The sequence below is a fragment of the Oncorhynchus clarkii genome, chromosome 18 (assembly GCF_045791955.1).
Source record: "Oncorhynchus clarkii lewisi isolate Uvic-CL-2024 chromosome 18, UVic_Ocla_1.0, whole genome shotgun sequence".
NCBI lineage: Eukaryota > Metazoa > Chordata > Actinopteri > Salmoniformes > Salmonidae > Oncorhynchus > Oncorhynchus clarkii.
In genome coordinates this window covers 63,402,535-63,425,285 of record NC_092164.1, presented here as the reverse complement: position 1 = coordinate 63,425,285, position 22,751 = coordinate 63,402,535, and the positions used below count along the sequence as shown (strand labels likewise).

Below are 22,751 nucleotides of genomic sequence, written 5' to 3'. Positions count from 1 at the left end.
ATATAGTTTACAGAGTGCTAAAAGTGCTGCTGTTGCTAGCTAGCATGCCTTTCTGTGACGCTAACGGTTAGCTGAGCTGCCGACTGGTGCTGGCGTTGCATTATGGGAGATGTAGTTTGGTCCTCTACAGCCTGAATGGAATAAAGGCGATTTCACGTTGTAACTTGTTTATGTTGCAGTGTTTTTGTACATGAGTTGTTGTATTTTGGTACGGTCAACACTGAAAGCACCTAGCAATGTATTGAGGATGTGAGACAGGATATGTGTTTTACCTTTCTTCATGCTCCTGTGTAGAACAACTGGTCAGATGGTGCATTGGAGACTGATGTGTTCCTGTCCTGTCTTTTCACAATACTATTGCAGGTATGGTTCTATTTGTCTAAGAATTAAGATTATACATTCTTTGTATTAAGGACTGGTTATTTTATAGTATACATTATGGCTTTATGTATGAGTGTGATTGTGTGAGTCCGAGAAAACACTGAGAGAGAAAGAACAACTTGTCAGATAGTGCCTTGGAGACTGATGTGTTCCTGTCCTGTCTTTTCACAATACTATTGCAGATCAACATAAAAGCCTAAAAGACAGCCGTGGTGTCGCTCTTCATTTCTTGGTTCTCCTGTGGTACATAAGAGACCCGCTACATATAGCTAGCTATAGCTTGGTGCCCAGGCTACACTTCTACTGGGAACCAGCTAGCCAGAGCTACAGTTAGCCTACTCTATTGCCTTCCTGAGGAGCTCTGGGGCCATGTGTGTCAAGCATATCAGAGTAGGAGTGCTGACGTTTTAGGATCACACATCACTGGGAAGGGCATTATGCTAGCTGTAGCTTGGAGCCCTGGGGTGTATTCATTAGTGCACACCATAGCAAAGTGTTTTGCAACGAAAAACAAGTTTCTTATCGGACAAGTTCTGGTTAGGTCCACCCCGTTTCAGCTGTCCTCTTCCGTTTGGTTCCTTTTGAATACACCCCAGTTAACACCTCTGGGAGGCTAGCTGGCCAGAGCAATGAGCTATAGCCTATTTGTTGCCTTCCTAGGGAGCTCTGTGTATAAAGCTGATCTAGGATCAGGTCCCCCCTGTCCATGTACTTGTATTCAATGTGATTTAAAGGGCAAAACTGATCCTAAATCAGCAGTCCTACTCTGAGACAGCTACAGCCCCTGGACATTGTGTTATTACAACCCTCTCGGTCTTAAGGGTAGTCAACCGTTCCGTTACATATGAACAACAAAATAACAAAACAAAAACATTCCTTTTATTGCACTTTTGTTAAAAATAAAGTGAAATTTACTGGCATGGAGGAACTTCGGTTGTCAGTTATGCAAATAGTTTTATTCAGTTTCTCTTCTACAAGTTGTTTTGCCTCTGAAAGTAAATGACAAATGATACAACGCTGTTTATACAACGCTTTGTCTATGTGTCTGAATATAGACTTTACTACAAACACACGTCTGTTCAAATAAACACACTCTCATAAAACGTGCGCACACAAACACACACACGACAGATAACTCACACTCAGCTGTCTGCTGTTGGAGAAACAGATTCCCCATGCAGGTGTCAGCAGCATGACAGCCAGTCAGAGCTGACCATGTTCCAGTGTCAGCCAATCAGAGCTGACCATGTTCCAGTGTCAGCCAATATTTTATTTAACCTTTATTTAACTAGGCAAGTCAGTTAAGAACAAATTCTTATTTACAATGACGGCCAAACCCTAACCCGGATGACGCTGGGCCAATTGTGCGCCGCCCTATGGGACTCTCAATCACGGCCGGTTGTGATACAGCCTGGAATCGAACCAGGGTCTGTAGTGACGTCTCTAACACTGACATGCAGCGCCTTAGACCGCTGCACCACTCAGGAGTCCACAGAGCTGAGCATGTTACAGCGTCAGCCAGTCAGAGCTGACCATGTTACAGCATCAGCCAGTCAGAGCTAACCATGTTACAGCGTCAGCCAGTCAGAGCTAACCGTGTTACAGCGTCAGCCAGTCAGAGCTGACCATGTTACAGCGTCAGCCAATTAGTGGTGACCATGTTACAGTGTCAGCTAGTCAGAGCTGACCATGTTGCAGTGTCAGTGAAGGCCAGGTGAAGAGACCAAACATGCTGTGAACAGCTAAAATACATATTTGAAACATGAACAAGAGGCATACAGAATGTTCCATGATTTGATGGCTTGTCCCTTTATAATATCAGCAGCTGTGCCTAGTCTAGTAAGAAGAACGTGTCAAGTGTCATCAACGAGGATGTCTTTAGTAGTGCAGAGTGGAGGGGTGGATTTCATCAGGAGAGGCAGCAGTATACACGGACATGGGAGAGTATGCCATTCCAAATCATGCAATTTATTAAAGGGGTTTTTGTCCACCACTGTTTCCTAGTGGGACGGCTGGTTTGGTGAACAACAGGACAGGGTGTGGCCGACAGGGGACGGGTGAGGTAATCTATGTAGTACTATTAGGAGGAACAGCCCTCTGGCGGGCAGTCTTGGGCCTCTGGCGTGGGGGCGGAGGAGAGGTACGTTCGCTCCTGGATTCGGAAGGCTGGGTCTCGGCCTGTGGAGAGCCGGTGTCGCCCAACATCTCACGCAGAAACTTGAACTTGGACAGGAAGAGCTGCCAGACAACATACCAACCTGAGGGGCCAAACAGAGCAAAGGTCATCCAGGAGAAAGTGAACACTGACTGTGCGTAAGAATCAAATAATGAACTTGTTGTATTTGAGTCAGTGACCGCGTTTAAATGCACACAGTATTCCGGATAGTAGCTCATATCCCGCTTAGGGTCTTATTCGGGATAAGCTGTTTACATGCACCTTTGATATCCCACTCACTAGTATCCATGAATAAACAGAATATTCCTCATTTAAGTTCATATGGGTTAGAAGTGTAATAATAATATTTACTCCTACAGAATTATTCATTTCTTGCAGTAAAATTATACAATAAATGTTAATTTTGTCTTGGGAACAGGACTTGAGAAATATGATTTGTTTCTTTCAGCATCTCTTGAGAAAATGTGAATATGTGTATAATGTGTTATCTTTGACACTGTTATGCAAGCAGACAGTATTTCAACCACATAAAATTTGCACTCAAGACAAACTGAAGTCAGCTTTTCATTTCATTAAAACCGGTCAAACTGTTGACATTTGGACATTTTTCACAGGACCAATCTTTCCACTGTTTTGGAGTTGTGTTTTCTCCACAGTCCCTAAATGAAACAAGACAACTTTATCAGTGTTAACTAGATTACTAATGCGTTCATTCTATCGATGCATGACATTATTCTGATGATAACTACTTTATTTAGTCTTCTGGGGCAACACGTTATGACAGAAGAGAAGCTAAATGTATCCAACTATAGTTGACAAACAAATGGCCTACCAAATGTCAGAAATTATGTCCTACCAAGTGTCAGAAGTTATAAGCAGAAACTTCTCTAAAATAGGAGTGAAAGTAGCCAGTAGGCTATACAGTCCAGTATGGAGTGTCAGCAAAACAAATAATACTGAACAAAAATAAACACACAACATGTAAAGTGTTGGTCCCATGTTTCATGAGCTTAAATAAATAATATTATACATACAAAAAGCTTACTAATCTCAAATTTGTTTACATCCCTGATAGTGAGCATTTCTCCTTTGCCAAGATAATCCATCCACCTGACAGGTGTGGCATATCAAGAAGCTGATTAAACAGCATGATCATTACACAGGTGCACCTTGTGCTGGGGACAATAAAAGGCCACACAACGCCACAAACGTCTCAAGTTTTGAGGGAACGTGCAATTGGCATGATGACTGCAGGAATGTCCACCAGAGCTGTTTAACGTCTTTCTTTTTTTTTTTTTTTAACTAGGCAAGAGTTGTACACCAGAGCTGTTGCCGCCTCCAACGTCATTTTAGAGAATTTGGCAGTATGTCCAACCAGCCTCACAACCTTAGACCCTGTGTAACCACGCCAGCCCAGGACCTCCACCAATTCATAACAGCTATGAGGGGCTTAGCTACAAAACAGGTGCTAACTACGAACCTACGAACATGACGTGTATTGAGGTCTTGCACAGTCACTGCTCCTAAGTAAAGATGGCTAGCTGCTAACATGAGATCTTGATGTTGTATACGGACAGTAGCTATCTATAATGGCAATGCTAGCTAGCTACTGTAGCTAACGGTTAGCTGATACATTTCGAAGCTGTGTCAGAGGTCCTCGTCAAATCTCAGTAACGTTAATCTCACAACATTCAAGAAAACTGAAAAAAAAATCACGAATCCAACACATTTGTTACTTACCAAAAACCATGAAGAGCAACGCGCACACAAGGGTGGCCACAATTACCAGCACAGTGAGACCAACGCTTTGCCACATTGTCTTCTTGTCAGTGCTAGCTAGCTAGCTCTAGTTACCAAGTAAGTAAACAGATGTTTACAGCTAGCTCGCTAAATCGCTTTAGTTTAGAGTTGAGTCCGTTAACTAATTCGACAGACTGACACTGACATACAGTTTACAGGTGTTATTTGCCACATCATAAACGTTATAACACAATTCCTCGCTTCAACACGGATGAAGGATAGCTGCTGTAGCTAACTAGTTGTTATTAAGGAAAACAAACCCCTCATTGCCGATACGGTTAGCTGGCCAGACAGTCTGCCCCTCTGTAAAAATGTCAACGTCGCTTTGCCTAAATCATGGACGGATAGCTAGGTATCACAGGAGGATGCAGTATCGTTCACATCTACATTATTGCAACCTGAACGATTACATTTGCAAAATAAATACAATACGGACAAAGACCACATTGGTCTCGAAATGAGACTTTGCGTTAGGCTGAAGACCAGCATTGCCTTTTGGGTACTGTAGTCCATATCCTCACTCTGTAGTTCCACAAAACATGGGGCGAATCATAAGAAGAGACCAATTATTTTTTAGTAACAGTTTATAAAATATATGAATTATGTGCGCATCTTAATAACATTTAGTAATTATTGCATGTGTTTATTTTCACAATCATTGCAGCAGGTCAGCTATTTCCGCCAATCTAGTTAGCCTAGATTCAAAACATGTTTTAATGACATATTTGGAGTGATTCGCACAACTGAAGCACAATTTGACAATTACAGATCAACAACAAAAGTTTTTGTTGGTGTTGATCTGGATCAATTTGCTGACATCTTCAGCCAAGTTGATGAAGGTCTTCATCATGTAACCAGGACATGTCTATTTTCACAGCTCCCAGTCAAATTCAAGAGCCAAGTCTTTCATCTTCTCCATGTAGATCTGGTCAAATCCCTCACTCTGGGCCACAGTGAACATAATCTTCCAGTCCCCTACCTTCCCTGGTCAGAGACAAAACAAACAGCATATTAAGGGCATTCTTTTTAGTGCTATTTTCCTTGATGAATTTTGTAACCAATAGTTGAAATTGACTTCGACTAATGCAATCTTTATTAATGTGGATCACATAGATGCCATACCTTTTCTAATAAAGGATCCACTTTGTTCAAAAACTGCTGGATGCTGTTTATCACGTCTAGCCTGTGGGTCTTCCTTCATGTTCTTGAAGGAGGATTTGTCCACGATCGTGTCAATGGTTTGGTCATCCAGCTTTTTGCCCAAGAAGTTTGATATCCTGACAATTGCACCTCGTGTGTCCTGAAAGCAATTGTTATAGTTTGATTACTAGTCTCAGCAATACACTGAGTGTACAAAACATTAGGAACACCTCCCTTTTCCCCTCAGAACAGACTCAATTCGTCGGGGCATGGACTACAAGGTGTCGAAAGCATTCTACGCTTGTGTCAAGTTGGCTGGATGTCCTTTGGGTGGTGGACCATTCTGTATACACACAGGAAACTGTTAAGCATAAAAAAAACAGCAGCGTTACAGTTCTTGACACGTTCAAAGAGGTGTGCCTGGCATACCCTGTTCAAAGGCAATTCAATATTTTGTCTTTCCCATTCACTCTCTAAATTCCACACATACACAATACATCTCTCAGTTGTCTCAAGGCTAAAAATGATTATTTAACCTGTATCCTCCCCTTCATCTACACTGATTGAAGTGGATTTAACAAATGACATCAATAGGGGACCATAGCTTTCACCTGGTCAGTCTATGTCATGGAAAGAGCAGGTGTTCCTAATGTTTTCTCCGCTCAGTGTATATTTTCCACTGTTATGTCATCTCATCTATTATGGAAATTAACTTACCTTGATCATATCTTCATATGTCATAGAAAGGATGTCAAATTCATCTTTGTGAGCATACCAATCAGCAACATGATCAAACCAAGACCCCCCGAGAACTAGGGAAGAAACATTATTAGGGTATTTCACATTGACACTTCGGACATGTGTTTAAACTTCTGAGATATACTTACCCTCCCCCTTGAGAAATTGAATCAGAAATGTATTGAAGTCAGGTTCGCTCTTAAGGACTTTCGTGAAATTTTGGAGATGAAATAAGGACACGGCAACATCCTTTGGGTTCCTGGCTATGTAGATCACCTTAGTAAACAATTGACACAATTAGAATGCAGCCAATTCAATATAACTTGAACACCACAATTCAAAACGAATACAGTACATTGTAGATTCAATTGATGTAAATGAAATAATCTGTCAAATCTCATTGTTGGCATCCAGGTTTTTTTTAAATGTAGTCAGTCTCTGAAGACTTTTTAAAAACATATGAATATATTCTGTCTGTGTACAGTTTTATTTAAACAATTATCAAAACATGGGTTTCACTGGCAGTTATTGTTTTGCATTCATTGCATGTTATTTCTCTCTCTCTCTCTTACCTTTCCCTTCTCTCTCAGTCCTTGAGGGATTGAGGACAAATGTAAGTGAGACACGAATGTTCTTGTTGATGGTTTGCTGTTGTAGTCTATTTGTCTTAAGTTTTCCTCAAGGAAGGGCACCAGTTCCTGGATTGGTTTGTTACTTCCCTCTGTCATTTGATCTTCATGATACAATAGGGACAAAATATACTGTGTCCATGTAGTTCCTGTGGTTTTAAAGAAATACAATCACAGCATTTGTGAGATCATGTTGCACATTCACAATACAATACCTAAATTCATGCAGAATTCAATAGATTGTGTAGTGCAGCCTATAAGTCACTCTACAGTAAGTACTGTACAGGCCTATAACCTATGTCAGATGCATGGTCTTACCTGACCGTGGGTAAGTAACAACAACGATGTCATCATCCCGTATTTCAAATGTCTCCAGAGAATCAAGGTGTTGGACTTGATGCCCCCCTCTGATCAGGTTCATCCCCTTGTATGGGAAAAGCCCAAGGGCAGTAATCTGAATCTTCTGTTCCTCTCCCATTCTTCATTTAAAGACTTGTTAAAATCAATAAATGACAAAGTGGGTATACTTGAACTAGTCAGTAAGGATACACGTAAAAGACTTGAAAGCAAACCTCAAGATGAGTGATGAAAAAGCTGCAACATTGGAGAAAGACACAAACAAGCTAGAAGGGACAGTCAATAAGATTGAAACCGAAGTTAATGAACTTAAAAAAGGAGAACACAGTTCTGAGAGAAGCCTTACTTGACATACAGACTAGATCCATGAGAGAGAATTTAGTACTTACAGTTATCCAAGAGAAAGAAGGAGAGGTGCCTGAATCTGTAATTAGAGAGTTCCTCCTTACAGCGCTTCAGATTCCACGTGAAGCTATCGACAAAATTCAACTTGAATGTGTACACCACTTCAGACAGAGAGGGCAGAGGTATGAACGCCCAATCATTGCCAAATCTGCTTTTTTTTGTGTGTGTGTGAATTTTACCCCCTAGGACAAAGTGTTCTATGTGAAGATACATCTGAACAAGGCAGTTAACACACTGTTCCTAGGCGGTCATTGTAAATAAGAATGTGTTCTTAACTGACTTGCCTAGTTAAATATCATTCTGAGATATACTTTCCGCTTCCCTCAAGAAATTGAATCATCAGTCATGTTTGATACATTTCTGATATACAGTGCCTTGCGAAAGTATTCGGCCCCCTTGAACTTTGCGACCTTTTGCCACATTTCAGGCTTCAAACATAAAGATATAAAACTGTATTTTTTTGTGAAGAATCAACAACAAGTGGGACACAATCATGAAGTGGAACGACATTTATTGGATATTTCAAACTTTTTTAACAAATCAAAAACTGAAAAATTGGGCGTGCAAAATTATTCAGCCCCTTTACTTTCAGTACAGCAAACTCTCTCCAGAAGTTCAGTGAGGATCTCTGAATGATCCAATGTTGACCTAAATGACTAATGATAATAAATACAATCCACCTGTGTGTAATCAAGTCTCCGTATAAATGCACCTGCACTGTGATAGTCTCAGAGGTCCGTTAAAAGCGCAGAGAGCATCATGAAGAACAAGGAACACACCAGGCAGGTCCGAGATACTGTTGTGAAGAAGTTTAAAGCCTGATTTGGATACAAAAACATTTCCCAAGCTTTAAACATCCCAAGGAGCACTGTGCAAGCGATAATATTGAAATGGAAGGAGTATCAGACCACTGCAAATCTACCAAGACCTGGCCGTCCCTCTAAACTTTCAGCTCATACAAGGAGAAGACTGATCAGAGATGCAGCCAAGAGGCCCATGATCACTCTGGATGAACTGCAGAGATCTACAGCTGAGGTGGGCGACTCTGTTCTTAGGACAACAATCAGTCGTATATTGCACAAATCTGGCCTTTATGGAAGAGTGGCAAGAAGAAAGCCATTTCTTAAAGATATCCATAAAAAGTGTAGTTTAAAGTTTGCCACAAGCCACCTGGGAGACACACCAAACATGTGGAAAAAGGTGCTCTGGTCAGATGAAACCAAAATGGAATTTTTTGGCAACAATGCAAAACGTTATGTTTGGCGTAAAAGCAACACAGCTGAACACACCATCCCCACTGTCAAACATGGTGGTGGCAGCATCATGGTTTGGGCCTGCTTTTCTTCAGCAGGGACAGGGAAGATGGTTAAAATTGATGGGAAGATGGATGGAGCCAAATACAGGACCATTCTGGAAGAAAACCTGATGGAATCTGCAAAAGACCTGAGACTGGGACGGAGATTTGTCTTCCAACAAGACAATGATCCAAAACATAAAGCAAAATCTACAATGGGATGGTTCAAAAATAAACATATCCAGGTGTTAGAATGGCCAAGTCAAAGTCCAGACCTGAATCCAATCAAGAATCTGTGGAAAGAACTGAAAACTGCTGTTCACAAATGCTCTCCATCCAACCTCACTGAGCTCGAGCTGTTTTGCAAGGAGGAATGGGAAAAAATGTCAGTCTCTCGATGTGCAAAACTGATAGAGACATACCCCAAGCGACTTACAGCTGTAATCGCAGCAAAAGGTGGCGCTACAAAGTATTAACTTAAGGGGGCTGAATAATTTTGCACGCCCAATTTTTCAGTTTTTGATTTGTTAAAAAAGTTTGAAATATCCAATAAATGTCGTTCCACTTCATGATTGTGTCCCACTTGTTGTTGATTCTTCACAAAAAAATACAGTTTTATATCTTTATGTTTGAAGCCTGAAATGTGGCAAAAGGTTGCAAAGTTCAAGGGGGCCGAATACTTTCGCAAGGCACTGTATATGTATCAATCAAGGAAATTTATTTATTAGGCCTTTTTACATTAGCCGAAGTCACAAAGCGCTATACAGAAACCTAGCCTAAAACCCCAAACATCAAGCAATGCAGATGTAGAAGCACGGTGGCTAGGAAAAACTCCCTAGAAAGGCAGGAACTTATGAAGACACCTAGAGAAGAATCAGGCTCTGAGGGGTGGCCAGTCCTCTTCTGACTGTGCTGTGCTGTGCTCGTGTCTGAGCCATTGAATTGTGACTCCACCTTGTCCCTGTGCCGACATTTCGCTTGTTTGATTGCCTTAAGGAGGGAATAACTACACTGTTTATATTCAGCCATATCACCAGACCTCTTTCCATGGTTAAATGCGCTGGATTTTCGCGAATGCCGCCATCCATCCACTGTTTCTGGTTAGGGTAGGTTTTAACAGTAACAGTGGGTACGACATCTCCAATGCACTTATTTCTAAACACACTCACAGAGTCAGCGTTTTGTCAAAGGGAGTGCGGGGGAGGGCATTGTATAAATCGCTTAAGTTAGAGTAGCAGTGGTCGAGAGTATTAGCCCTTCGTGTCGTGCAATCAATATGCTGATAAAATGTAGGTAACATTGATCTCAAATTTGCTTTGTTAAAATCCCCACCTACAATAAATGCAGCCTCCGGGTATATAGTTTCCAGTTTACGTAGAGTCAAGTGAAGTTCCTTGAGGGCCGTCTAGATGTTCCCTTGAGGGGGGGGGATGTACACCGGTGTAACTATAACTGACGAGAATTCTCTTGGTAGGTAGAATGGCCGGCATTTCATTGTAAGGTATTCTAGGGTATTCTAGGTGAGCAGAAGGACTTGAGTTCCTGTGTGTTCTTATGATCACACCATGAGTTGTTAATCATAAGGCATAAACCCCCGCCCTTCCTCTTCCCAGAGAGGTGTTTATCTGTGTCGGCGCGATGCATGGAGAAGCTCGTGGCTGGATCGATTCCGACAACATATCCCGAGAGAGCCATGTTTCTGTGAAACAGAACGTTATAATCTCTGATGTCTCTCTGGAAGGCAACCCTTGCTCGAGTTTCGTCTACCTTCTTGTCAAGAGATAGGACATTGGCGAGTAGTATACTCGGGAGCGGTGAGTGATGTGCCTGTTTACAAAGCCTGACCAGAAGACCGCTCCGCCTGCCCCTTCTGCTTCACCGTTGTTTTCGGTCAGTTGCTGGGATTAGATCCATTGTCCTGGGTGGTGGTACAAAGAGAGGATCTGCTTCGGGAAAGTCATATTCCTGGTCGTAATGTTGGTAAGTTGACGTTGCTCTTATATCCAACAGTTCTTCCCAGCTGTTTATAATAATACTTAAGATTTCCTGGGGTAACAATGTAAGAAATAATCAATTTAAAAATATATATATTGCATAGTTTCCTAAGAACGCGAAGCGAGGTGACCATCTCTGTCGGTGCTGTGTTTACAGTAAGAATGACAGTTCCTTATGTCTGAAACACAAGCTTCCAAGGAGGGCAGTTTTGGGGCTTCCCCATGTTTCCTTGAAATGCACAGCTGTGTATAGTCCGCATAGCAGTGAAAGTTAACATTAGGTTTCCGAATGACATCACCAAGAGGTAAAATATATAGTGAAAACAATAGAAGCCCTAAAATGGAACCTTGAGGAACACCGAAATGTACAGTTGATTTGTCAGAGGATAAACCATCCACAGAGACAAACTGATATCCTTCCGACAGATAAGCTCTAAACCAGGCCAGGCCTTGTCCGTGTAGACCAATCTGTGTTTCCAATCTCTCCAAAAGAATGTGGTGATCGATTGTATCAAAAGCATCATGGTATCAAAAGCATCAAGTATGCATCAAGGTTGCATATTTGCTCCGAAGGAAGTTTGTAAAATTGTGGAGATGAAAGAGTACAGAAACATGTTCCACACACACAGTCAGTCCCTCAGGAGCGCCAAAGCCAGAGCAGAAGGCCAGCCAGTCTTTCTGTCCAACGAGATCTCACTGGAGGGCTTCTGTCAGTTCATCCCTCATCAGTCCAGCAGGGGGTGGTATATCCACACCTGAGATTGTTTGAGACCCTACACTTTTTCCAAGCTTTTATCCAGGCTACTACACTGTGCTTTAACCTCTCTCACATGTTTAACAGATGTTATTGGTCACATACACATGTTTAACAGATGTTATTGGTCACATACACATATTTAGCAGATGTTATTGGTCACATACACATATTTAGCAGATGTTATTGGTCACATACACATATTTAGCAGATGTTATTGCAGGCATAGTGAAATGCTTGTGTTCCTAGCTCCAACTGTGCAGTAGTATATAAAAACGATTCACAACAATACACACAAATCTAAGTATATTCAAATGAGATGAGAAAAACAGTATGGAAATATTATTTCAACATTATTAAAGTGACTGGTGTTCCATTATTAAAGTGGCCAGTGATTCCATGTCTATGTACATAGGTCCTTCAGTCCATCTACAAACACGTTAACTATTAGCTATGTAATATTAGCAGCTACAACTTAAATCAGCACCGGGTTAAAAAACAATAATTTAATATTGACACAGGGATCTGTTAGCAGAAAAAGTATTTTATTAAGAAATGGTTAACAAATACGTTTGTTTTATATAACTTTCTGTTGTTGTTGCAGTTTTACAGCAAATTTTCTACAATTCTACACATTTTGTCATGAGGTGAGGAGAATTTTTTTTGCTGATTTAAAACAAATTCCCTGTATTTCTAGACATTTTTCCATGTCTTATGCCATGTTAATATGATATATCTTTCTAACTTAATATGAATTGAATACAAACATAATATAATTAAATATGATATTTGTGTTGCTGTTCTTGTCCATTAGTGTTCCATATTTCGTCATGTTCTATGTTTTGTGTGGACCCCAGGAAGAATAGCTGCTCCTTCTTCAACAGCTGATGGGGATCTGAATTAAAATCAGATATCATCTGAGTGAGAGTGCCTAATAAAATCAATGTGGGCCCCATGGAGATCAGGGACCCTGGGGACGTGCCCTTCGTCATTTAATTTTTCCTGACATGGGCGAATTGGGTGACTATCAGTGAGTGACATATGAAAAGAAAGACTAGTTTCAATATTACACCTTGGGTGTTCTACTATTCTAACTCTCAACAGTAAGTTGAGAACCCCGACTGAGTTCCTAAATATATACTGTATATACACAACATGACCAAAAGTATGTGGACACCTGCTCATCAAAACAGCTCATTCCAAAAACATGGACATTAAAACGAAGCTGGTCCCCCCCTTTGCTGCTATAACAGCCACCACTCTTCTGGGAAGGCTTTCGACAAGATGTTGGAATATTGCTGCGGGGACTTGCTTCTAATCAGCCACAAGAGCATTAGTGAGGTGGGACACTGATGTTGGCCGATTACGCCTGGCTCAGTCGGCCTTCCAATTCATCCCAAGTGTGTTCGATGGGGTTGAGGTCAGGGCTCTGTGCAGGCCTGTTAAGTTCTTCCACACCGATCTCGACAAACTATTTCTGTATGGACCTCGCTTTGTACACGGGGGCATTGTCATGCTGAAACAGGAAAGGGCCTTCCCCAAACTGGTACCACAAAGTTGGAAGCACAGAATCGTCTAGAATGTCATTATATGCTGTAGCATTCAGATTTCCCTCCACTAGAACTAAGGGGCTTAGCCCGAACAATGAAAAACAGCCCCAGACCATTATTCCTCCTTCACCAAACTTTACAGTTGGCACTATTTATTGGGGAAGATAGCGTTCTCCTGGCATCCGCCAAACCCAGATTGGTCGGTCAGACGGTGAAGAGTGATTCATCACTAAAGAAAACGCATTACCACTGGCGGCAAGCTTTACATCGCTCCTGCCAATGCTTGGCATTGCGCATGGTGAACTTAGGCTTGTGTGCAGCAGCTTAGCCTTGGAAACCCATTTCATGAAGCTCCCACCGAACAATTCTTGTGCTGACGTTGTTTCCAGAGGCAGTTTGGAACTCAGTAGTGAGTTTTGCATCTGAGGACAGACAAATTTGACGAACTGACTTGTTGTAAAGGTGGCATCCTATGACGGTGCCACATTGAAAGTCACTGAGCTCTTCAGTAAGGCCATTCTACTGCCAATGTTTGTCTATGGAGATTGCATGGCTGTGCGCTCGATTTTATAAACCTATCAGCAATGGGTGTGGCTAAAATAGCCAAATCCACTCATTTGAAGGGGTGTCAGCATACGTTTTTATATACTGTATGTCACTACCTACGCCCCTTGCTGGCACGAGTACATTTTGTCTGAATATTTGCATACAGTGTGTGAGATCGAGTCAGACACCTTGTCAGTGATAAATGTGTCTGACTGAAGTTGAGCGGCATCTCATTTAGGGTGAGAACTCGAGAACACAAGTTCACAGAGCTTGTGGTTGGGTATGCCTTGACACGAATGGCTTCATGTTGGCATGATTGAAATCCTATCTTTCATCAGAGTGATGTAGTCGCATTGGAGCTCTAAAGTTGCTGTATTGCAACTCTGCAGATCCATTTCCATTTGATGAACCTTTCTCAAGGTGCAAACACTTAAGGTAACACAGTAATCTCCACCATACATTTCCTTTTGGGATACTATAGGTTCTCACCAGGACACATCCGGCCGTGATAGGGAGTCCCATAGTGTGGCACACAATTGGCCCAGCATCGCCTGGGTCGGCAGTCATTGTAAATAATATTTTTTTTTAACCGACTTGCCTAGTTAAATAAAGGTAACATTTCTACAACAACAAAAACACTGTATAACTGGCTCATTTCTGCTATGTAAGATAGGCCTGCAGTATGTTTGAATGTGATAAATAACACAAAAACGGGGCATTTTGCACGTCCCTTTCCAAGAAACAACGATAGAGATCTAGGACATTGGTGGTGGTTTGCAATGATTCATACTGGTTACATCTTACGCAGGAAGTTCTGCTGAAGATTGTAGAAGTTGAGAATTTCAGTGTCCGAATGTAATAACTTTATTTGAAAGCAAAGATTGTGTAACATACAAGCATACGGAACTAAGCATTATTTATTAGTGTAGAACATACAGTAGATGTAACGTGAAAATAATCCTGTAATACAAAATGTTGGTTAATTAGCAGTAAAGTCATGCTGGTAATAATCAGACATGTTCCATGGGCCTGATATAACAGTTAGCATTCAGTCAGTCTGAGGGTAACCTATTTCCATGTGCTAATCACATTTTGTAGGGTCTAAATGGAAAGAAAGTATCCAGAAATGTGAACTGCTAATTAGTAATAACAATGTAAAAAGTCCATGTTAAATGTTTTCATTGACAGCCCGTAGTTTTTGCCAAGACAGAAATACCACCAGAGAGAAATGTTTCTCAAGTCACGATTGCGATTCGAACCATTGAACAGAAAGAACATTTTGTGATTGAGCAATCACTCTACAGATTTTCAATCAATGTGCCAATCAACCCGTGAGGCATGGATCTACCTATTTATCATAAGTAGAATTTGACAAATTGGCTATAATGTGTGCTCTAGCCATCTAAACCACTGCCTCAAGATAAAATGGACTGTTTGTACTGCTGCCAGCATGGATTAGAATCGGACCCACTGTTATAATACACTCTCACTACTTTTCGCTCTCTATTTTCTGACCAATAAACTCAACAACTATGAAAGGATCTGGACTGCCCCACTCCTAAAGCAACCCACAGTAACCGACAGTCATTGAAGGTCAAGAGTCTAGGGTTCATTTGACTTGGCTAGAAGAAGAAGAGACGTTTTTAAATGTGTTTCGCTAACCACGTTGCCATCCGCAGTTTTTATGCTTGTGAAGTCATACTGTATTAAAAAAAAATCACGACAGCTGTGTTGAAACAAGGTCGTTTCAGAACAATTGTATAAATGGCGACCGATCATTTGTTCGTTCGATTTGGTGCGATCTATTTGTTTCGGTAAAATGTATGTAAAATGCGAGAAATGGTGGTTGGAAACGCATTGATGCGCAAATACTGATGTCATAACCATCATATCGAAGTATATTTGGGAGTTCTGTGATGATGATGACACGTTGTGTGGTCCTCCCATTACGACTCGGGAAACCACGCAGTTTATTAGGCTACAAATTAAATACATTTTGATAAAATCCACAGGGTGGAGAAAGTGTAAAATGATCTTGATGCTCCTTTCCAATAAATATCTAGAGGATTATTCTGGTGACATGACGATTGACTGCCGTTTGACAAATTAAAACATTCTCGCTCTTATCCATAATAATCTCATCATGTTGACAGTATACCCGCACTGTATCTGCGAGCTGTTGAATAAATCACACATGCCAAGACCAGAGTCGGCACATTTACTATTTAACTCAACAGTTTTTTGTGACAAAATAGTTAGAGTTGAAAATGCGATGGAAACATTGAATTGTAGATTTCTATTCGATACGTGAAAAAGTGCATTGTCATCACCCACAGACTTTTATCTGCAACAGGTCTGTTAGGAAAATGCGCATATTTTATTTATGAATATTAGCATGAAGATCTGTAGCCAATTCGATGGAAGCCGAGCTACTGTCATGGATCGTGATGTCATAGATATAGCTATTTCTGGAAGATTACATTTGTGGTTCTTCCCCATTATCACGTAGAATACTGTGGATTTAGGGAGGGGAGTGGTTAGTTGGTTGATTTCAGAATTAATAAGCAAGAGAGAATAGATTCTGACTGACCATAGTGGTCATATTTGAAATGACATGATAGTTTTTCAGAAGATCAAAGGTAATCATGAACATTGATGCCTATACATGTAATATAATGTCTCCGAGTGGGTCTAGAATCAGATCTAGGATCAGGTCCCCCCCAGCCCATGTAATATTATTCATTATGATCTAAAAGGCTAAACACATCCTAGATCAGCACTCCTACTCTGAGACGCTTGATACATCTGACAGCAGATCACAGTGAATCAATGTTTTATGGAGTCACATCTCAGATGTTTTATATGTAATTACAGTGTGGTTTATTGAAGTATTGGAGAGAACAGTGAAACCACCTGTCAAACATCAGACACTAGATCGAGGGAATAGCCTGTCTGCTTCCTTGTCATAAGAAACGGTGTGTGTGTGTTGACAAGTGACCGGTCAATATGTAAAGCATGTTTTACTGTATTAGTGGAAGGAAAAGTACAGATTCCTCCTGGAGGAATGAACAAGCGTTGTGTAGGAGGAATGTGGCCTGATATAAGACAAGTGCAATGAGGGAGAAAACTGTTTCCTCAAGTGAGTCACAGTTTATCTCATTTGGGTACATTTCCTCATTCCCACATCAGCCGTTATATTTTTCCATCAGTAACAATAGCAGTGAAACATCTAATGAAATAGCACATGTGAACAGCTCACAGCACAGTGAGTCACAACATACTGTATGTATCTGCAGTAGAAGGACTTGGCAACTCCCCCAAAAGATGAAGGTTTTTTTCGATACCACAACCAAAACTGTGACAAAACAAAACAACTTTACAACCTATTATCCATCTTCAAATCATGTTTTATCTGTAAAGGTTTGTCCAAAACATTTTAAACATTTTGGGGAGATACACTATCACAGACTAATAAAAGTGGTGTAAAGTATTTGAGTAAACACTACCGTAGTTTTTGGGGGTATTTGTACTTTACTTTGACTATTTACATTTTGGACAACTTTTATTATCACTCCACTGAATTCCTAAAGAAAATAATGTGCTTTTTACTCCATACATTTTCCCTGACACCCAAAAGTACTAGTTACATGTTGAATGCTCGGGCAGGACAGCAATATGGTCCAATTCACTCTCCTATCAATATCATCCCCTCCTCCTGCCTCTGATCTGGCGGACTCACTAAACACATATACTGTGTTTGTAAATGATGTCTAATTGTTGGAGTACGCCCCTGGCTGAGTGTAAATTATGTCTAATTGTTGGAGTGCGCCCCTGGCTGAGTGTAAATGATGTCTAATTGTTGGAGTGCGCCCCTGGCTGAGTGTAAATGATGTCTAATTGTTGGAGTGCGCCCCTGGCTGAGTGTAAATCATGTCTAATTGTTGGAGTGCGCCCCTGGCTGAGTGTAAATTATGTCTAATTGTTGGAGTGCGCCCCTGGCTGAGTGTAAATGATGTCTAATTGTTGGAGTGCGCCCCTAGCTGAGTGTAAATGATGTCTAATTGTTGGAGTGCGCCCCTGGCTGAGTGTAAATGATGTCTAATTGTTGGAGTGCGCCCCTGGCTGAGTGTAAATGATGTCTAATTGTTGGAGTGCGCCCCTGGCTGAGTGTAAATGATGTCTAATTGTTGGAGTGCGCCCCTGGCTGAGTGTAAATGATGTCTAATTGTTGGAGTGCGCCCCTGGCTGAGTGTAAATGATGTCTAATTGTTGGAGTGCGCCCCTGGCTGAGTGTAAATGATGTCTAATTGTTGGAGTGCGCCCCTGGCTGAGTGTAAATGATGTCTAATTGTTGGAGTGCGCCCCTGGCTGAGTGTAAATGATGTCTAATTGTTGGAGTGCGCCCCTGGCTGAGTGTAAATTATGTCTAATTGTTGGAGTGCGCCCCTGGCTGAGTGTAAATGATGTCTAATTGTTGGAGTGCGCCCCTGGCTGAGTGTAAATGATGTCTAATTGTTGGAGTGCGCCCCTGGCTGAGTGTAAATTATGTCTAATTGTTGGAGTGCGCCCCTGGCTGAGTGTAAATTATGTCTAATTGTTGGAGTGCGCCCCTGGCTGAGTGTAAATTATGTCTAATTGTTGGAGTGCGCCCCTGGCTGAGTGTAAATGATGTCTAATTGTTGGAGTGCGCCCCTGGCTGAGTGTAAATGATGTCTAATTGTTGGAGTGCGCCCCTGGCTGAGTGTAAATGATGTCTAATTGTTGGAGTGCCCCCTGGCTGAGTGTAAATGATGTCTAATTGTTGGAGTGCGCCCCTGGCTGAGTGTAAATGATGTCTAATTGTTGGAGTGCGCCCCTGGCTGAGTGTAAATGATGTCTAATTGTTGGAGTGCGCCCCTGGCTGAGTGTAAATGATGTCTAATTGTTGGAGTGCGCCCCTGGCTGAGTGTAAATGTAAAAAAAAAGAAAATTGTGTTGTCTGGTTTGCTTAATATCAGGAATATGATGTATAGTATTTCCTTTTACTTTTACTCAAGTATGACAGTTGAGCACTATTTCCACCACTGACTAATCTACACTGAGTGTACAAAACATGAGGAACACATGCTCTTTCGATGATATATACTGACCAGGTGAATCCAGGTGAAAGCTATTGTAACCGATGTGAAATGGCTAGCTAGTTAGCGGTGGTGCGCACCAAGAACCCAATGGTCACTCTGACAGAGCTCCTGACAGAGTTCCTCTGTGGAGATGGGAGAACCTTCCAGAAGAATAATCATCTCTGCAGCACTCCACCAATCAGGCATTTATGGTAGAGTGGCCAGACGGAAGCCACTCCTCAGTAAAAGGCGCATGACAGCCCACATGGAGATTGCCAAAAGGAACTTAAAGGACTTTCAGACCATGAGAAACAAGATTTTCAGTTCTGATGAAACCAAGATTGAACTTTTTGGCCTGAATGCCAAGCATCACATCTGGAGGAAACCTGGCACCATCCCTATGGTGAAGCATGGTGGTGGCAGCATCATACTGTGGGGATGTTTTTCAGCGGCAGGGACTGGGAGACTAGTCAGGATCAAGGAAAAGATGAACTGAGATCCTTGATGAAAACCTGCTCCAGGCCGCTCAGGACCTCAGACTGGGGCGAAGGTTCACCTTCCAACAGGACAACGACCCTAAGCACACAGCCAAGACAACGCAGGAGTGGCTTCGGGACAAGTCTCTGAATGTCCTTGAGTGGCCCAGCCAGAGCCCGGACTTGAACGCGATCGAGCGTCTCTGGAGAGACCTGAAACTATCTCTGCAGCAACGCTCCCCATCCAACCTGACAGAGCTTGAGGCTCCCCAAATACAGGTGTGCCAAGCTTGTAGTGTCACACCCAAGAAGACTTGAAGCTGTAATCCCTGCTAAAGTTGCTTCAACAAAGTACTGAGCAAAGGGTCTGAAAACTTATGTAAATGTGATTTCATTTTTTTGTGGAATTTGTGTTTTTTGCTTTGTCATTATGGGGTATTGTGTGTAGGTTGATGAGGGAAAACAACATTTAATACATTTTAGAATAAGGCTGTAATGTAACAAAATGTGGAACAATTCCAAGGGTCTGAATACTTTCCGAATGCACTGTATATCTTCCTGACGGCTGGGTGATTTATATGTTGACTGACATTTACAGAATGGGTAGCAGGTGTTGTTTTTAAGCGGAGAAACACAGGGGAACTCAAGAGCAGACTCAGATGAGGAAACAGGGATGAGTGAACCAAAATATGTATTGTTACACAGGGATATATGGAGTGCAGATCCAGGGAAGCTCGGATGAATTACAGAAAAACCAGATGTGGAGACTGAGGTTGGAGTTGGCTGAGTAGAACAGGGTAAACAGGTCCTGAGGGGAATCCAAGGTAGTGGTGGTGAGGAAAATCAAGAGCAAGGTGGGCCTCAAGGGAGGAGCAGTGGTCTAGGACACTGCATCGCAGTGCTAGCTATGCCACCAGAGACTCTGGGTTCGCGCCCCGGCTCTGTCGCAGCCGGCCGCGACCGGGAGGTCCGTGGGGCAACGCACAATTGGCCTAGCATCGTCCAGGTTAGGGAGGATTTGGCCGGTAGGGATATCCTTGTCTCATCGCGTACTAGCGACTCCTGTGGCTGGCCGGGCGCAGTGCATGCTAACCAGGTCGCCAGGTGCACGGTGTTTCCTCCGACACATTGGTGCGGCTGGCTTGGTTGGGTTGTGTTTCGGGAGAATGCATGGCTTTCGACCTTCGTCTCTCCCAAGCCCGTACAGGAGTTGTAGCGATGAGACAAGAGAGTATCTACTAACAATTTGATACCCCGAAATTGGGAGAAAAGGGGGTAAAATTCACACAAAAAAAATGTTTAAAAAAAATTTAATAAAAAAATCCAGAGCAAGGTAGTTGGGTGGTGAGATGTGGATCGGGAGACAGGAGCCAGAGACAGAGCGGTAACTGCAATGAGAGGATAACCGGTGTCAGGCAGAGTAACAGGATCTTGAATAATCATAAATGGCTATAATCATGAACTGACTGAGCAGAGATTACGATCTGGCAGAGTGGAAGTGGCAGGACGGTGTATTTGTAGAGGTCTTGATTATGGAACGAGTTGCAGCTGGTAGGGATCTGCTCTGACTCCAGCACACCTGTCTCCAACCACACAATCGCACAGAGAGGGAGAGGGAGAGAGAGAGCATGTACTGGAGGAGTAACTGCAGGTCAAGAAGACACCGGAGCAGATGTGACAATTGTGGGTTCTGCTGCCATGTTTGTAATAATACGCATTTTATTTGAATTCACAGATGGTGCCTAGGAGAGGATGGCTAGGCTGACACACCCATCATCTTCTTCGGTGTTGATATACTCATGTGGGGTATCTATTTGTGCCACTCCTTGGTAGCCTGGGTACCAGTCTGTTTGTGACATCATGCCACAACTTGGTAGCCTGGGTACCAGTCTGTTTATGACATCATGCCACAACTTGCAAAACATTAAAATATTTGACACTATGAACTATTTCTGTATTCAAAAACCAGATGTCAATGAGTAATTCAGACCATGTTTTACAAATAAATCTGTGAATGCCATTCAGAGCAGGCGTTAAATTGTCTTGACAAAGAAGACATGCTTTCACCTTTCACCTTTCTGCTTCTCCAGAACAACCACTTTACTCTCACACAGACCTCTCTCTTTCTCTCTCTCTCTGTCTGTTTAGGCGAGTTCACAGGTCAGTGCTTTCAACTCCCTGCCCTGAAAGTTCACTGACATACAGTATACTCCGTCAGCTATAGACAATCTTTACGGTGAGGCTAACTGAAGGTTAAGTGATCCCCTGTGACTCTAGTATGCCTTGTCACTTGTCAAAGGGAGAAACCTGTAAAGAGAACACAATGTAATGTACTCGGAGTACCACACCTAGTTTTACAATAGATACAGTACGTAATGTGCTTCCTCCAGTAGCCTAGAGCAAGTACACCACGTTTTACGATCAGTAAAAATACAAACATATATTTCTCCAGAATGGAATGTTTATGAGTATCGTGTCTGAGCTAGCTTCTTTCAGACATGTGATCGTGTTAAAATTGAGTGACAGAGGAATTCACTTGCGCAGACGAGACACAGGTTCAGCTTTTGCAACAGTACAATAACAACACTTTATATAACGATGAACTGTATGTGCGGATGCGGCGTGTGCCTCTTAAAGGGGCAATCAGCAGGTGAAACAATAACAAAGCGTTTTTTCGCCACCCGTTTTGGTAAAAAGCTGAAGGATGGGGCTGGAGAAATGTAACCACTCTCAAATTCATAGACTGAGCTATGGATGTAAGACTGACCATCCATGATATACAAAGTATAGTTTTAACCATGTTTTGAGGCTATATAGTGTTTGTTTATGTTTACTTTGTTTAAAAACATTGGAGTTAAACAAGCTTATATTTTGGGGGTTCGGATGGAGTAAGACAGTTGAACTAAGCTCATGAAGCATTTCTAAGTTATATTCTTCAAGAATCAATGGGTGCATATGATAAATGTATCAAAAATACATGTAGAAATTGCAGATTGCCCCTTTTAAGGTTTTGTTCATACCTTTCTAAGTTGGGTTGTCTGTGGTTGGATAGGTGCGTAGAAGCCTTTAAGCTATAAAAATCACAACATGTTGTGGTCCTATCAAAAAATATTTAGGCAGGATTCCATCCAAGTGGTGTTGTAGAGCGTTGTCAATGTAACAGTATAACTTTATACCGTTCCCTCGCCCATACCCGGGCGCGAACCAGGGACCCTCTGCACACATCAACAACAGTCACCCACGAAGCATCGTAGTGTTTGTTAAGATCGCAATCAGAGTAAGCGCTGCAAAATACCTTAAAATGTCAATCGCTCTAGAACGCACCTCGGGTTGAATCCCGGCATTACTATAGTTAAAAAAACAAGGCGATTTCCTATATTCTGTATATTGTGAGAATCCATATGTCAAAAAC

The 22,751-nt window shown here is 42.0% G+C and overlaps 2 protein-coding genes across 2 annotated transcripts; both read right to left on the bottom strand.

Annotated features, from left to right (window-relative positions):
* Window positions 1-1,315: 1,315 nt before the first annotated feature.
* On the bottom strand, window positions 1,316-4,837 carry LOC139373835 (small integral membrane protein 13). Its single transcript, XM_071114907.1, has 2 exons — window positions 4,298-4,837; window positions 1,316-2,639 (listed from the first exon to the last, which is right to left on the bottom strand). Exons 1-2 carry the CDS (start codon window positions 4,371-4,373, stop codon window positions 2,449-2,451), a joined length of 267 nt encoding a protein of 88 aa, XP_070971008.1. The 5' UTR covers window positions 4,374-4,837; the 3' UTR covers window positions 1,316-2,448.
* A 137-nt stretch (window positions 4,838-4,974) lies between these two features.
* On the bottom strand, window positions 4,975-7,534 carry LOC139372760 (amine sulfotransferase-like). Its single transcript, XM_071112561.1, has 6 exons — window positions 7,183-7,534; window positions 6,808-7,013; window positions 6,385-6,511; window positions 6,215-6,309; window positions 5,480-5,657; window positions 4,975-5,341 (listed from the first exon to the last, which is right to left on the bottom strand). The coding sequence occupies exons 1-6, from the start codon at window positions 7,340-7,342 to the stop codon at window positions 5,229-5,231; spliced, it is 879 nt and encodes a 292-aa protein (XP_070968662.1). The 5' UTR covers window positions 7,343-7,534; the 3' UTR covers window positions 4,975-5,228.
* Between the last annotated feature and the right edge of the window lie 15,217 nt (window positions 7,535-22,751).

What these genes read in the sequence shown, in the direction of transcription:
- LOC139373835 (XM_071114907.1), bottom strand. Translation starts at nt 4,373, where the DNA reads ATGTGGCAAAGCGTTGGTCTCACTGTGCTGGTAATTGTGGCCACCCTT. An exon ending in GTTGCTCTTCATGGTTTTTG is followed by an intron (nt 2,640 to 4,297) that starts GTAAGTAACAAA and finishes TTGGCCCCTCAG; the next exon opens with GTTGGTATGTTGTCTGGCAG.
- LOC139372760 (XM_071112561.1), bottom strand. Translation starts at nt 7,342, where the DNA reads ATGGGAGAGGAACAGAAGATTCAGATTACTGCCCTTGGGCTTTTCCCA. An exon ending in GACTGAGAGAGAAGGGAAAG is followed by an intron (nt 6,512 to 6,807) that starts GTAAGAGAGAGA and finishes TTGTTTACTAAG; the next exon opens with GTGATCTACATAGCCAGGAA. An exon ending in TGGATCCTTTATTAGAAAAG is followed by an intron (nt 5,342 to 5,479) that starts GTATGGCATCTA and finishes GTCTCTGACCAG; the next exon opens with GGAAGGTAGGGGACTGGAAG.